The sequence below is a fragment of the Sorex fumeus genome, unplaced genomic scaffold (genome assembly GCF_029834395.1).
Source record: "Sorex fumeus unplaced genomic scaffold, SorFum_2.1 ptg000051l, whole genome shotgun sequence".
In the NCBI taxonomy this organism is placed as follows: Eukaryota; Metazoa; Chordata; class Mammalia; order Eulipotyphla; family Soricidae; genus Sorex; species Sorex fumeus.
The window spans coordinates 15113212-15128966 of record NW_026606108.1 but is presented as its reverse complement, the minus strand read 5'-3'; the positions used below and the strand labels follow the sequence as shown (position 1 = coordinate 15128966).

The following is a 15755-nucleotide window of genomic DNA, read 5'->3' as shown; positions in this document are numbered from 1 at the left end:
CTGCATAGGTTCACATTAAATTTTATTAGTATGAATTTCAGAACTGATTGTTAGACCTGTCAACTGGTGCTGTTATTTCAAAACTCTTTATTGGTGGTAACATTAAATTTTCAGAAAGCTTTATCTTTTTTCCTCTGAAAGATACCATTTGAGTGACTTTCTTTTGGTAAACATATCTTACATATGAATTACTGCTTATTAGAATTAAAGGTCAGCTATGAAAGATTAATGTATTCCAAATGTCATTTGATGGCAGTGTCAGGAATGGGAAGGATCTTAGGCTGGAGAGACATTCTGGGAGGGTGATGGCACCCGTGTGAGTGAGCGTGCAGAGCTTGCGCCCCTGGCGGCATCGTGAATGTAAAAGAAATAACTTTGGAAGCTTTAACATATAAGTCGGTTTCTTCTTCAGGCTGTAAAAATACTGCAAATTTGAAAAAGAAATGTGGTCAGGAGCCAGAGAGGTAGTATAGGGATTCCCAGCACCATGTCTTACTCCCCAGTACTGCCAAGGGTTACTTGGGAGGACAGAGCCAGGAATAGCTCTTGGTCACTGATGGGTGTGGGCCCAATACCAAATGGGGAGTGAGAGAGAGGGGTGATTAGAGAACAGAACCACTCTTGTTGAGAAAAAAATTTTTTCTTTAAAAATAAAAATGAGGGGCCGGAGCAATAGCACAGTGGGTAGGGCGTTTGCCTTGCACGCGGCCAACCTGGGTTCGATTCTCGTCATTCCATATGGTCCCCCAAGCACTGCCAGGAGTAATTCCTGAGTGCAGAGCCAGGAATAACCCCTGAGCATCGCTGGGTGTGACCCAAAAAGCAAAAATAAATAAATATAAAATAAAAATAAAAATGATGTTTAAAAAAGTGACTTATTAGATTACCTGAAAAATCTCAGTAATTCAGATTTATGTACTCTATATGTTAACTTCAATATACACCACTGGTGACTCACTTGAATGTGGTTTAATTAGCACAAATTGCAGAACTGGCATCAATGTGTTACAGTAGATTTTTCCAAAATTATTTCGCAATTAATCTTCCTAGAGCTGTAGATTTTTTTCAGAGGAAATACAAAATTGAGTTACACACGTGTTGCGTTCGAATTAAGTTAATGAAATGCTTGCTACTTTTGATCTTTAATAATTTTAACTAAAGAAAGCCAAATAAAATTTGATTGATATCATATATTTGATTTTATACCTTTATGTTTTCATAAAAAGTATTCATAAATACTTTTTGGTAACTATTTTACGTATTCTGTTTTATAACAAGTGGATAGACTAAACAGTGCTTTGTGGTATGTCAGTCAGTTTAGTCTGACAGCTGTCAATCCTGATGTGCCAGGTATTGTTGAATTCCTGAGTAGGGAAAGAATTGGTGTCTTTTTGTGGTGATGTTAGCCTCCTGCATGTCTGGTGCTTTCCAGTTTTTTAGTCATCTTCTTTATGAAGTTAATGAGAATGCGCTCTGAATGTATTAAAGTAAAATTTAAATAGATACTGTATCTAAATAGACCTGATATTCAGCATTATTTTCTTTTTATTGTTAAATTATTATTCTTTATAGGTATTGTTTTGTACCATTGCTAAATTTTAAAAAGACTTGAAATTATTGAAGTAAAACTTTATCAATCAATATAAAGTATGCAGGAATCATTTACTAACTAGGCCATGGTTGCAGAGATTTTTAGGGTTTCAATATATAGTAAATTTCTAGGGCCAAAGAGATAGTATAGTGGGAGGGCATATCTGAGGAAGTTGGCCTTTTCTCTTTTTTCTTTTAAACTGACTAAACATTTTTTTCCTTTTCTGTTACAGTATCATTAACTTGATAATTAAAAATTCTAAATGTGTGAGCACTAATTAAATAAATTGTGCTTTCTACTATTTCTGCTCTCATGTAAATTAAACCTAAGAAAGATATTTCAATTTTTATATAAAAGGAAATCAGGAAAATAAGGCCTTGAATTACTGATAATGATAATTGGCATTTTTTGATGTCTATGCTATAAATGGTTTCTGAATTAGCTGCTTACATTCATCATGATAAGTCCACAGTGAAAAGAAGTTAAGTTTTAGTATTTACTGTATATTTCACATATAAAAACCATTATAATTCTTTACTTCATAGGTTTTGTGTTTAAAATTAAAAACTAGTCCCTATGCAGGGATGCAAACTGATATAAGGCTGGCTAGAGAAATATACAGCAAGTAGGGTGCTTGCCTTGTATGCAGCTGACCCTGATTTAGTTGCCAGAACCCCATTTGTTCCCTCAAGCACTGCCAGGAATGATTCCTGAGTACAGAGGCAGGAGTAAGTACTGAGCACCACCAGGCGTGGCCAAAAACAAATCAACTTGTTAATCACTGAAAATGCTGGGTATCACTGGGTATGGCCCAATAAGCAAAAAATAAAAAAAGAAAAGAAAATGCTGGGTGTATGGGTAATTTTTATTAATAAAAGCAAATTCAAGAAGTAAGTTTAATTATGGAGAAATTTAAAGCTGGTAGTTCTGATCTTTTCAAATTATTCCTAATGCACAAAGTGTTACATATAATTCTACATATTTTTTTTGTCTAAATTTAAAAACTGGTCCCTGTGCAGTGCCTTACTTGGCGATGCTCCAGGGTTACTACTGGTTTTGCACTCAGATATTACTCCTGGTAGTGCCTGCAGAACCATAAGGGATGCTGGGGATTGAACCTGGGTTGCTGTGTGTAAGGCAAGCACTCTTCCTGCTGCACTGTGTCTCCAGCCCCTGAATTTGGTATATTTTAGTTGAGAACCTATATGGGTTTTTTTTTTGGGGGGGGGGGGGGCGGTGGTATTGCCGGACATTGAACCCAAGGTCTTGTACTTACCAGGCATGAGCTCTGCTACTGAACCACATCCCCGGTGCATTGATTTTTAATTTCATTTAAGAGCAATTTTGATACCTACTTTAATTGCAGCTTATTCCACTCCTAAATTATACTGATAAAGGTAAATGAACTTTTTTTTTCCTGTTGTAAACATGTAGATATTTCTCATGCCAAATTATTTGTTTCCTCCTACCCCACTACATGTTTTGGAATATAGATTAAATCAGACTTCTTTGAACTGTTATCTAATCATCATTTGGATGGCCAGTCTCGATGGAGCAAAGTAAAAGACAAAGTAGAAAGTGATCCACGTTACAAAGCAGTGGACAGCTCCTCCATGAGAGAGGACCTTTTCAAGCAGTATATAGAAAAAATAGCCAAGGTGGGTATGTTTACTTGCATTTTAGAGTTTTTCTTTTTCAGAATCCTGACTCATGCGCATGCACAAGCATTCACACACCCCGGTGTGGTACGCCTCATAGTATATGCCATAGAGTGTTTAGGTGTAGCCTATTCTAGTTAAATACTGGTTTTCAAGTATTGTGTTAGACTTGCTATTACTTGTGTGGAAACATGGCATGTTGAAGTTTGTAAGGAAGAGTAATCTATACTTTTACTTTCACAGAATTTAGATTCAGAGAAAGAAAAGGAACTTGAAAGGCAAGCCCGAATTGAGGCAAGCCTTCGAGAACGAGAAAGAGAGGTTCAAAAGGCTCGTTCAGAACAAACAAAAGAAATAGATCGAGAGAGGGAACAGCACAAACGAGAAGAAGCGATCCAGAATTTCAAGGCTCTTCTGTCTGACATGGTAAATTTTATTCCTTTGCTTGTTTCCTTGACACTTATTAGAAATCTATTTTAATAGCTCCTCATTAGTCAGCACTTTAATATTCTTAAAGTTGAACAAGATATAACTTGTAAGCTACTTACAAAATTTTAAAATTTTGGACTTACTGGCACCATTAGAATAGGAAAAACTAGTTATGTCACATTTTCAGAAATTAAATTTTTGTATATATAAATGAGTACTTTTTTAGGCATAAAACTGCTTTTGTATTGTTTGATGGAACACAAATTACAACATTTTATGCAGTGGTGATAAAGCAGAGTGTGTTGAACTTTTCTATTGATTCAGGGTCAACATTTTGATGATCAGTTATGGTCCATATCGATGACATTCTTGGAAGTGTACTGACCCAGGAAACAAGCTGGAATTCTGAAAGCCCATGCCCATTGCCTAGAGTTGTTCAGATGTGTAATAGAGTAGGGTTTTGTCCTTTATATGAGTCATCAGTGCTGTATTGTCATACTTGTTTTTTCCTTTTCTTGTTGTCATCATCTCTCTTACTGTTTTTTGGGTTTTTTTTTTTTTTTTTTTTTTTTTTTTGCTTTTTGAGTCACACCCGGCGATGCACAGAGGTTACTTCTGGCTCTGCACTCAGGAATCACCCCTGGCAGTGCTCAGGGGACCATATGGGATGCTGGGAATCGAACCCGGGTTGGCCGCCCTACCTGTTGTGCTATTGCTCCAGCCCCTACTGTTTCTTTTTTGCCTTGCAACAGGATTTTTGACATAACTCCTAATTTCTTATTTCTGCTAATTTGTTTTTAATTTCATATTTCTGTTCTTTGGACAACCAGTATTTTTCTGATTTTCCTCCCTACCTTATTCCCTAAATTATTCTAAATTACAGAAACCTTTAGTTTTTTACTTTGGGTGCCACACCCAGCTTGCTATGCTAAGGACTTTTTCCTCATTCTGTACTTTGGGATCATTCCTTGTGGGCTCTGGAAACCATAAGGGGTGCCAGGAATCGAACCCCAGTCAGTGCCCTACCCACTGTACTATTGCTCTGACTCCCCAGTTGTAGAAACCCTTATGAAAGGCAAATCTTTATCTCCCTGTTGGCTTTCAGAGAAGAGCATTCTCGAGTGCATTTTATTTTCAGCTTCCTTCACACAACATAATGGAAGATCATCTCCTGACTCTTCACCTTTCTGTCTCTTCAGTTTCATTAGCTGTCCTGTAACAGTCCAGCCTTGCTGAACTTAAATCTTTAATGATCCATACTTTAATGAATCTCATCATTGTTCATGCTAGTGATTCTGCCTAGAATACTTGTTTGTGATGCTGGAATAGAGCCCAGGCCTTACCTCTGCAAGACAGTGCTGTAACACTGCCCCACACTGCCCCACATTCCTAGCGCTTTTAAACTTCCATTGCCATGCAAACTTGAGTTTTGTCTTTTCAGCGAGGCTGACCCTCACTTACCTAGCGCAGATTCCAGTGAGCTTTTATCTCACTCTTCTGCCACCGTGGTGCTCAGCAGCTACTTTTGCATACTCCGTGTTACTGAGATTATTTGCTTGCATGCCTGTCTTCCCTGTAAGATCAGACCTTTGAGGGAAGGGCTAGAATCATCTTGGGTATTTTGCTGTTTACATTATTGAGCACAGTTGTTTACCTGACAGATTTAGATACTTGCCAATTGTTGGTTAATTTCATTGTTCTTTCCTAGCTTTCTTTTTGGCTTCCCCTATTACTTCATATTGTCAGAGTGTTCTTTGAGTAAGCCAACAATGAAAACTTACTTTCTGCTGGCTGGTGAACCAATCAGATCTGCCATGACTTCTGTTAATTTGTCTTTTGAATTATGATAATTCTTAATGCTAAGAAGTACAGCTTTGAGTATGTTGTTGGAAGTTTGTTCTCCCCCCACCCCCACCCCCCCGCCATGAACTGCTTAGTGCTATAAGACACGGTATATTTCTTCTCTTACTTATAGTCATTACTCAGAGTTGTTAAGATGTTATTGTTTAATATGTGTACATGCTATTCAAGCCCTTGAGGATCCTGGTTAGGGGGTGTCTTTTATCATTTTTCCCTATCTCTTCACCTCTTTACCTGATAACTTAAGTGATCTGTGGGAGGTATGATTTCTGGCTTAAAGATGAGATTGTTTAAATGGCAGATAAGATGGAGTCACTAGACACTTCTTCGAAATCTAAATAAATGAGCCTCTTTGAATATGGAAAGGTGAATCAGGCTGGTGATCTATGCAGTGCTCGTTTTAGGTTCGTTCTTCAGATGTGTCATGGTCTGATACACGGAGAACTCTCCGGAAAGATCACCGCTGGGAATCTGGGTCCTTGTTGGAAAGAGAGGAGAAAGAGAAGCTTTTTAATGAACACATTGAAGCACTTACCAAAAAGAAGAGGGAGCACTTTAGGCAACTTCTGGATGAAACTTCTGCAGTAAGTCTTTTTTTTTTTCCCTTATTTTAGCTAAGAGGAATCTTCCTCAATGATTTCATAGATAAAACACTATAAAGATTTCAGAATCATGATTTTTAGATTCATTACTGGAACTTGTAGGATTTCTGACCTTATTCTTTTTTTTTTAAATGTTGATGACATTTCTAATATTTAGAAGTGATTTCCTGTTGCAATTTTTTTCCCACCTGTTCTACAGTGATTCAAAATGTGCCTTAACTGTGTGTGATCATTGACCCCTCCAATGATAGTTTTAATAGAGTCCTTCTTTTGCTCCATTTTCTATTTGGTACCATGACCTCCTCCTTTGGGGGCCAATTTGTACACTGTGTTGTCCAGGTTTTGCTCCTGTTTATCTGCTCTCTTTTTGGTGATGGTTTCTTCAGAAGTTATGATGTTGCCCATGGAGATACAGGGTTTGCAGCTGATTGTCTTAGGCCACCTTGAAAGTATGGCCATGAAAATAACTCTTGTGGCAAGACAACAAAAAGAAATTGCATTAGAGCTGCTTCCCTGTCCCTAACTAGTCCAGTTACACTTGGGCATAACAAGATATTTCAGGTCAGTGTGTTACATATTATGTATGTATTGTATGTGCTGCGGTTTGGCTCTCACAGTGAAAGTGAGTTATATTTATGTTTTTTTTCTCATCTGTCTTTTTTCCCAAAGATTACCTTAACATCCACATGGAAAGAAGTAAAAAAAATCATTAAGGAAGATCCTCGATGCATTAAGTTCTCCTCCAGTGACAGGGTAAGTGGATTTGTTTGAGGTTTACTGTAATTTATAAATTTGAATTATATGCTTAATTAGTAGTACTCCATATAATAAAGAAGTTGATTGTTCTACATATATGAGAAATAAGCCTGAATTTTGTATTTATGATATTTCTTGCATGATACAGTAGTAAGATTGGGTAGTAGAAACATTAAGTATTTAACACTTAGGGCAAAACCGATGATTTGGATCTTAGAGATCAAAGCTGCAGTTTTTATTTCCAGTGTGCTCACTCAGGTCCTGACTGTGGATACATTCAGACTGGCAGTACTGATCCATCAGTACCAGAGCATGGCCCGTAATTCTTTATGCGGATCCTCAGGTCTTGTGTTTGTAGATTTTCTGGTCTGCTCTGATTCTCTGGTAGGAAAGGAAGTGAGGGTCTAGAGATTGGACAGTGATGGAGATGGCCCATTGACTCATCTGCTCTGTGCTCTTCCCTCTGTTCTCTCCCCGTGGTCTTGTCTCTGGTTTGGTTTCTCTAAACCTAGAACTCAAATCTCCCACTGATCTCATATTCTTTCTCTTCTAATTTTGTTGTTGGATAGAAATACGTGGACCCTATATGGTTGGGTTTCTTCGGAAATCTCAGGCTCTTTGGAATTGATTACTGGAACTTGTAGGATTTCTGACCTTATTCTTTTTTTTTTCTTTCTTTCTTTTTGGGTCACACCGGGTGATGCTCAGGGGTTACTCCTGGCTCATGCACTCAGGAATTGCTCCTGGCGGTGCTTGGGGGACCATATGGGATGCTGGGAATCGAACCTGTGTCGGCCATGTTGGCTGCGTGCAAGGCAGATGCCTTACTCGCTGTGCTATCGCTCCAGCCCCTCTTTTTTTTTTTTTTTTAAGCTCTGAATTTATACCCATTATTACTACTCCCTTACTAGAAAAGCTAATGGCTCAGTATGATGGAAGTTTTGAGTATTGTCTTATAGTTGGTATATATCTAAATTATTTCTTTATTCCTAATGATACAAATATTACAGGGAAAACACATTTAACTTTTACTTTTGATCTTTAATGAGTTTTCTATGAACAGAAATTGACCCTTTGCTCTTTTTCTTTAAGGCTTTTAATGCATGATTTAGCAATTACTGATTCAATAAATAATTGATACTAATTTTAAAATTAGATTTAATTTTCTTCTTATTATTTCTTTGCAGAAAAAGCAGAGAGAATTTGAGGAATATATCAGAGACAAATACATCACAGCCAAAGCCGACTTCAGGACGCTTTTGAAAGAGACCAAATTTATAACATACAGGTGTGTATAATGAAATGTTTCATATCAGCATTCATTGTCTTTACTAGTTCTTACTCTAATGGCCAAAAGCATACTTTGCATTCACACACACAATGACATTATTTTTAAGAGTAAGAAGAATCAACTTGATCAAAGATCAAATACAGTCTTTTTCTCTCCTATGCCCCCCCACTCCCCTCCCTTTTTTTTTTTTTTAAAGAAAGGGCCCAGATGTCAATTCTTATTTTGTGTCACCCACTCATCCAGGTTTTTAAACATAATTTTGTTTTACCTTCACTGCTTTTTTTTTAGAATTGCCCACAATTATAAAAGAATTGTAGTTCATGATGAGACTTAATAACCTTTCAGCATTATCTTTGCCTCCTCTGAAGACTGTTCAGTTGTCAACACCATTCTAAAGCTTGGAATTATTTAATTTCAGCTCAGCAAAACTCATTTCCCTTCCCCCAGAGAAAAGCAGTTTATGCTGGATCCTTTTAAAAGACCAAATCAGAGTTTGAAAACAAGATTTCTCTAAACCATATCCCCAACAGTTACTCATCAGGGAAACACTTTAACATGGCTTAGCAGTCAGTATGCAGGAATCAGTTTTTGTTTCATGCTTCAGCTTTCTTCCCTGTAAGAGAAAAATTGGAAACATTTCAATGAAGGGTATGTGCACGGGAGGATAGATAGTGCTGAGGGTGTGGTTTTTAGGTATTTTGTCATTTGAAATTTTTGGTCAGGATCCTTAATGTTTTGCATCAGCTTGGGTTTTTAAACTAGATGTGAAGTAAGACTTCTTTCTACATTTTTATAGTTAATTTAGTGAAAGATGTGAAAGTGAAAGCTTGTGAGAGATGCTGGGATTGGCAGCCCCGCAGACTGAAGTCCTCTGTTCATCCACAGAACAGGTACAGCACGGGCAAGATTTACCCACCCACCCTCAGCCCTGATCTGGAGGGACCACCAGTAGGGGTGGGAGGGTAATTCAGCTTCTGAGGCCCTTTCACTCCTTGGAGTCTTTGCTGAGGCGACTTACAAAGGTGACCACTGCAGTGAAATTTTTCTTTAAAAAAAAAAAAATGGAAACACAATTAGGAACTAGATGGACATTTCCAGCTCATTTCTAAAAGACCTGTGAACAGCAGTCAGTAATTCTCGGACTTGTTTTCTTATTCCAGATCCAAAAAGCTAATCCAGGAATCTGATCAGCACCTGAAAGATGTAGAAAAAATCTTGCAGAATGACAAACGGTATCTAGTACTGGACTGTGTGCCAGAGGAAAGGCGTAAACTGATCGTGGCCTATGTGGACGACCTGGACCGCCGGGGTCCACCCCCACCTCCCACAGCCTCTGAACCCACGAGGCGATCAACGAAATAATTCTGGATACTCTCCTTACAGGGTATCTATTCAGAACGCTTGCATGAGCCAATTTTCAGGTTTTTTATATGTACGTGCATTAGTCAAACTTTTGCAGAACCATCTGACAGAAGGAGAAGCATTCGTGAACAGTTTCTGGACAGAGAACACTTTGGAAATATTTATGCTTTTCTTTTGTGTGGCATGACTGACATACATACTCAAATATAGGCTGTCTCTAGTAAATCTAAAATATCGAAACTAAAAATCATCCCTCCGACGTATGGAAGTCAGCGACTGGTGACTTTCTTTCCAGCAGTGTTACACATGCAAGACGTAAGAGCATTTGAGGTTTATAATTGCAAGATGCAAATACCATACCACAGACTCCAAGAAAACCTAAATTTGGGTTTGTTTTGATTTTGTTTTTTAAAGCGGGTAAGAGAGAAAACACTGAATATTGAATCCTTATCTTCCAGAGACTAAGGTTATTATAATGGACATACTTTTGTCTCTAAAGAACATTTTAGTTTTATTTGTTCACTTATGTGCTTTGATTACCCCCTCTGAATTATAGACCAAGTCTCATTTAGCCAAGAGAAGATTAATTTAGTAATTTCTTCTCAGGTATGGAACCACGGTCATAGCTATTATGTTGGCCCAAATAGGACTGCTGGTTAAACACATTTTATTTACCATTAAGTGATCTTTGTCAATATTCTGGGTTAGACAGCAAATAACCTTTCTGGATATTCTCTGTAAACTATACTCCTGTTTGAATGTTAAACTTTTGTTTCTAAAGTTTAATTTTAAAATGTTTGAATGTTCAGTTTATGTATTTGAACTACAATAAACCAACACTTTTTATATATGTGGATTGTATATGATTATTACATAATTTATAAATACTTGACCATTTTTTACAAGCAACAAGTAATTTGGCTCAGAGAAAATTGAGTCTTGAGTATTAGTTTTTAAAATTTTGAATATAATCAATTGTATTAAGGGGGAGTTATTTATACACAATCATTTTGGTGCTCAGTCTCTTAGCATTATCGTTGCTTTGCAATGCAAGCAGACTGGTTTCTGTGTTCCCTTGTTTTTGTCTTACATAGTGAAGCCTTGGTGGTCAGCACCTTTCGGGCACTCTTTTAGGGTGTCATACACATGATAGCGCACAGTTACCCTTTGACTCCCAGTACTTTTTCTAATTTTACCTCTCATGTTCAAAAAAAATCTCTCTTTTCATCCCTTCTGGATTTCTAGTTGGAGTAGTTGGAGTATTACATAAATAAAATGTTTAAGAAAACTGTGGTAGTTTCTTTTCTCGTATGTAACAAACATATTGCAGTAGGAAGAAATACCAGCAGAAGTATATTTTTGTGTGCATAGAAACATGCAGTTACAAATTTTCGTGTGAGGCACTTGGCCCTTAGCTGAAACGTGTTAAGGAGCATCGAAAGTAGAGAGCTCTGGATGTAGAAAGCTAGCATTGGTGATCAAATTAAAACTGTGAAACTGTTTAGTAACAAGATGTGTTGGTTCTCCCTCCCCCCCCCCCCCTTTTTTCCCCCCTCTCATTGAAGTTTATTTTTATAAATCTGTTGAATGGCTGTGAAGAGTGAAATGAAGATGCTTCATTTAAAAGTTACAACATTTACATAAATGTCTTCTCGGGTGAAATTTCTAGAATGCTTTATTTTGTTCATCTAATTTCCACACAGTAGCTCCCGCTGGACTGCATTCTGTTTCTCACAGAGGAGTCTGAAGAGAAAGGCTTGGTGATACATATTCTGATCTCCTACTTATTAGGCATCTAACTCCCTCCATTATACCAAGTGATCATTTTGAAAGGAGCATTCAGAACAGAGGCAGCTTTTAAATCTAAATTATCTGGGGTAAAGCTTTTTATTTGTTTACAAGTTAAAATGTCAAACTCTGGAAACATATAACCCACATTTACTACATATAATGAACATTAAAATCTTGAATTCAGATGCTCGGCAGATAAAATTTTACATGTAAGACAAATCACAAAACAATGTTTTGGACACTTGGGTTAAATTTGTATTTTACATGATCTGTGAGTCCAAGACAAAACAGTTCTATTTATTGTGTTAAAAAATAAAGACCATTTGGAAAAACAGAACAACACTCCTAAGCTGAGCTTTTTTTTTTTTTGTAATGAAAACTCTTTACACAGCTTTTCATTTTATTTTTGTATTTCAGCTTACCCATTGTTTGCCCTAAAGGTATTTTTTTCCTAAGGTGACCCAATCCCTCTGAAAATATCCAGAGTTCCTTTATAAAAGAAATGGGATATGGATGAATGTTAGTCTGATTAATGGGGAAAATGTCATAATTACATTTTATTTGATGTTCTTTACCTTTCCATAAATGAAGTTTTATTGCACATTATGCAAATTACACTGCTAAATTGTTTGGGGACACAAAATCTAATTGATTGTTTTCTCACACTTGGCCCCTGTGATGCCGCACTGAGGTGACTTAAATGATCAGTGAGGCAAATAAGTATTAGTATATGTTAGATTTGAACTTACTTAAACTAAGTTCAAACCAAAACAGCCACAGTTTAAAATGAGAGCAGAATAACAAAATAACAGGTTGTTTTCCTTACTGTGCAATCTGCAGTCATGAAAATTCTGTATGATTTTTCATCAAATACATTAGCATTGTTATACGATAGCTTGCTAAAATTTCACTAATGTGTTCATGATTTTACATGGAAGTAGATTTTGAGCTTTTGACTCTGAAAGCTTGCTGGATACATGAGAGGGAGCAGGTTCGGGAAGAAATAAAGGTCCAGAGTGAAGTCTGCAGGGGAAGCTCTACCCCGCCAGGGACAGCTGCACCTAAGGCCTCTCTGAACCAGTGGCAAAATGCTGGGCTCTCATCGCCTAGAAACAGCTTCCACACGGCATGATTCTGGGGACAGCCGGGTCATAATTCTGAAACACAAGCGTAACTCCTAACAAGGTCATCTGCCTACCCTGCTCACTTTGAATTCATCTCAGTTACTTGCTTTGAAAATACAGCATTTCTGTCATTCCTAGTGGCGATACTTGGACCCTGCTTACATGGTAAGGTCAGCGATATTGATCAGTAGTGGTACAAATACATAGAATCACATGGATTTGTCTTTAGAAATTATTTACCACAGGCTCCTGTTTCTTGGTCTTCGTGTTCCCAGGGTATGGGGTCGCTGTCCTGCGTACACACAGTTGTGTCCCTGTGTTGCCAGAATTGCTCTACATCGGGGAGGGTGGGAACCTCTACCTTCTCGCTGTTGTCTTTGCTGGAGGAGGGCGAAGCTGCTTTCTCTCTCTCCAGCATGGATGTTGGGGACTCTGGAGACAGGCCATTGTCAGGAGGGGCCTCTGAGTCAGGGGTGGGTGTTTCCCGAGACTCTGAAGTAGTTGGATGGTTTTTGGTTATCCATTTCCATAAACCTTTCAAGACTTCTTTGAACTCCTCTGACATCAGGAGAAAAATAAGAGGGTTTGCTGAAGAGATGGAAAACATTAGGACTTGAGACAGAGCTATAAACCCTTGTGGTGGGGGTGGACTGCCAGCATCTTGATGCCAGACCCACAACCACGTCACCCACTCAGGGAGCCACAGGATGGCAGAGGTGACGGCTATGCTCAGCAGCATCACAGTGAGTTGCTTACAGCGCATCTGGTTTCTCAGATTCTGAGTCTTGGGCCCTCGCTTTTGACATTGGCCATAAGCTCTCCAGAAATAACAGCTGGCAAAGAGTAACGGAAGGCAGAATACCAGGAGCGGGTAGAGTTTACCAAACATTGCCATGAACTCTCTGGCCACAGCCGGTACCTCCACAAGACACATCTCCACACCTGCCTGGTGCCTGACGGTGCTAAAGAACCATTCCGGCAGCGGTAGCAGACTAGCCAGTCCCCAGATGGCTGCCAGCACTGACCCGACCGTACGGTTGTGGATACTCACTTGCTTGGCTGGGTCACTTGCGTACATGAAGCACGCTTTGGCCACTGCAACGATCGTCAGGCTCTTGGCTGCCATGCATGTGTGCATGAACCAGTCCGAGGACTTGCAGATGAACCATCCTAGGCTCCAGACGCCTTTGGAATAGGCTGTAGCTCGGACGGGTGCCGAAAACAGCAGCAAAGAGAGATCAGCCAGATTCAGATTCAGGATCAGGGAGTGGATCATGGAAGGTTTTCCTTTCCAGGCACCGTGAAGGAGGATGCCAATCACACACAGGTTCCCCACGAAGCCCAGCAAGCAGACCGCCACCAAGAGAGCCGGAATGACGGTCCTCCAGTCCTTGGAGTCTGAGGGCAGGTACCCTCCGGCAAAGTGGAGGTGAGCCAAAGACGAGTTCATGGTGCTGGGGCCGCGGTCTACAAGGGCAGCTGCTAGCAGCACTTCTTCCAGCCCAGCCCAGATTTTCCTAGTTAGGCTTTTTGTCTTTTTCTTTTGGGCACAGGAAATAAATAAGCTCGAGTGAGTGTCAACTGACAGCTCTGGACCCACCCCTTGCTTATTTCCTGTGAGCGGACTGGGTAAGAGACTACCGGCTAAGCTTTTGATCCACGCTGAGCAGCGGGCAGCAGTGTCCTGACCACTGCTCATTAGCAAGTCTAATAGGTCGGCAGCCCTATGGGGTGAAAAAGACACCACACCTGTGAATGATGAGGGTGGGAGATCCTGGAGTCAGGGCAATTATTTCCAGCAATCTGTTTTTAAAATGCCAGTAAAAAGTCAGTAATCGGGATGTAGCTACATCTGAACAGTAGAGCCCCCTTTTCTTTTTCCTTTTGTCTTGGGGTTATGCCTGAAGGGGCTTGCTTCTGACTGCACTCTGGAGGGATCTGGTGCCACCCTAGAGGAGTTCATATAGGGTGCCAGGGAATGAACCTGAATTGACTATGTGCAAGTCAGATCAAGTTGTCTTCCCCACTGTACTATCGCTCCAGCCCCAATCAGGTCTTTTTAAAAGTTTCTGTTGCAAAAGAATTACTTGGACTTTTTTGACAAGTTCCAGGGGTCGTTCCAGAATGATGCTGCTGGGGCCAGAGTGATAGTACAACAGGGAGGGTGTTTGGTGGTTCGATCCGCAGCATCTCGTATGATCCCCTGCGCTCAGCCAGAAGTGATTCCTGAGTGCAAAGTCAGGAATTAAAAACTCAGCACCGCCAGGTGTGCCACCGCCACCCCCCCCCCCCCCAAATCATGCTGCCTTATGCTACCTTTCCCACTGCAAGCGAGCGCCATCACCCCATCCCAGCCCTCTCCTTCGTGGTGTTCCAGCAGCTGCCTTAGGAGGCAGAGCTGGAGAAAGCAAGCATGTGAGGAGAAGTTTTATTTGAAGCATCTGATTATGGATGGCTAAATTCTGGGTAGCTATTGTGAGTTTTTGAGGAGGGTTTTAGAGCTCTAAATTAGAGGAGGTTTAAATGCTAATAGGACTTTTCAACAAGCGATGGCAAGAAGGATAACCAAATGATCAATTAGGCTGCTTTTCAGAGACAGCTCTTGTGGGTTTACTGAAGTAGGAGGAAAAAAATTTCCCTGTAAAAACCAGTCAGCACTTAGCAGCTCTCTCTGCCAACTACCGGAAACCTTTCCCCATGCCGAGATGTGCTAAGTACTGACATAGCAGTGAGTCTCAAGCGCTGGGAAGGCCATGCTAGGTTGTTTGTCTCAGCGAAGCCCCGTGCGTGTGGTGCACAGGGAGTTTCCTTAAACTTCTGCAACACATTTGGGGGTGAAGAGGTCCCTGACATCTGAAGGGCAGAAACATTGGTAGTGGGGGAGGGGTGGAGGTGGAGTGCAGAGAAAACACTTTGAATCCTACTTAAAGTAAATGAAGTTTTGGCAGATTGCAGAATAAACCTGATTCTGTCTGATATGTGTGCAGAGATTAGCTCAGTACCAGGGGACAAATACTTCATGGGGCACATGATTTGATGATGCACCAGGCTCTAAAGAAGGAGAGTCAAACAGCCAAGCTGGTGCGTAGTGGGGGTCTGATCTGTAGAACAATTGGGGAAGATGAAGGATTTCCAGGTGGATCACCATGGATTAATGGAAACGGACACAGGGAACTGTTATTGGGGCTCCCAAACAAACTTTCCTGAAGGACTGGACGACTGAGAGCATTTTCATCTGAAGGAAAATAAGCTTTTAATTTTGAAATATTAAGAATATTAAATTCACGGGTA

The 15755-nt window shown here is 39.8% G+C and overlaps 2 protein-coding genes across 7 annotated transcripts in view; one reads left to right on the top strand and one right to left on the bottom strand.

Annotated features, from left to right (window-relative positions):
* TCERG1 (transcription elongation regulator 1) overlaps positions 1-10399 on the top strand; it is a 54193-nt gene extending 43794 nt beyond the window's left edge. For 4 of the 6 annotated variants that reach the window (XM_056124284.1, XM_056124283.1, XM_056124282.1 and 1 more), the window contains 6 exons: positions 3085-3249; positions 3493-3675; positions 5943-6122; positions 6810-6893; positions 8084-8184; positions 9348-10399. In XM_056124284.1, coding sequence (XP_055980259.1) covers positions 3085-3249; positions 3493-3675; positions 5943-6122; positions 6810-6893; positions 8084-8184; positions 9348-9549 — 915 coding nt within the window. In that variant the 3' untranslated portion in view covers positions 9550-10399. Of the gene's footprint in view, positions 1-3084; positions 3250-3492; positions 3676-5942; positions 6123-6479; positions 6702-6809; positions 6894-8083; positions 8185-8983; positions 9078-9347 lie in introns of those variants that run through there. The other 2 variants (XR_008793881.1, XR_008793882.1) reach the window with 2 other exon arrangements.
* Positions 10400-12696: 2297 nt separating this feature from the next.
* On the bottom strand, positions 12697-13947 carry GPR151 (G protein-coupled receptor 151). Its single transcript, XM_056124856.1, has one exon. The coding sequence runs from the start codon at positions 13912-13914 to the stop codon at positions 12697-12699; it is 1218 nt and encodes a 405-aa protein (XP_055980831.1). The 5' UTR covers positions 13915-13947.
* Between the last annotated feature and the right edge of the window lie 1808 nt (positions 13948-15755).

Excerpts from the sequence above, each read along its gene's own strand:
- GPR151 (XM_056124856.1), bottom strand. The coding sequence starts at position 13,914 with ATGAACTCGTCTTTGGCTCACCTCCACTTTGCCGGAGGGTACCTGCCC.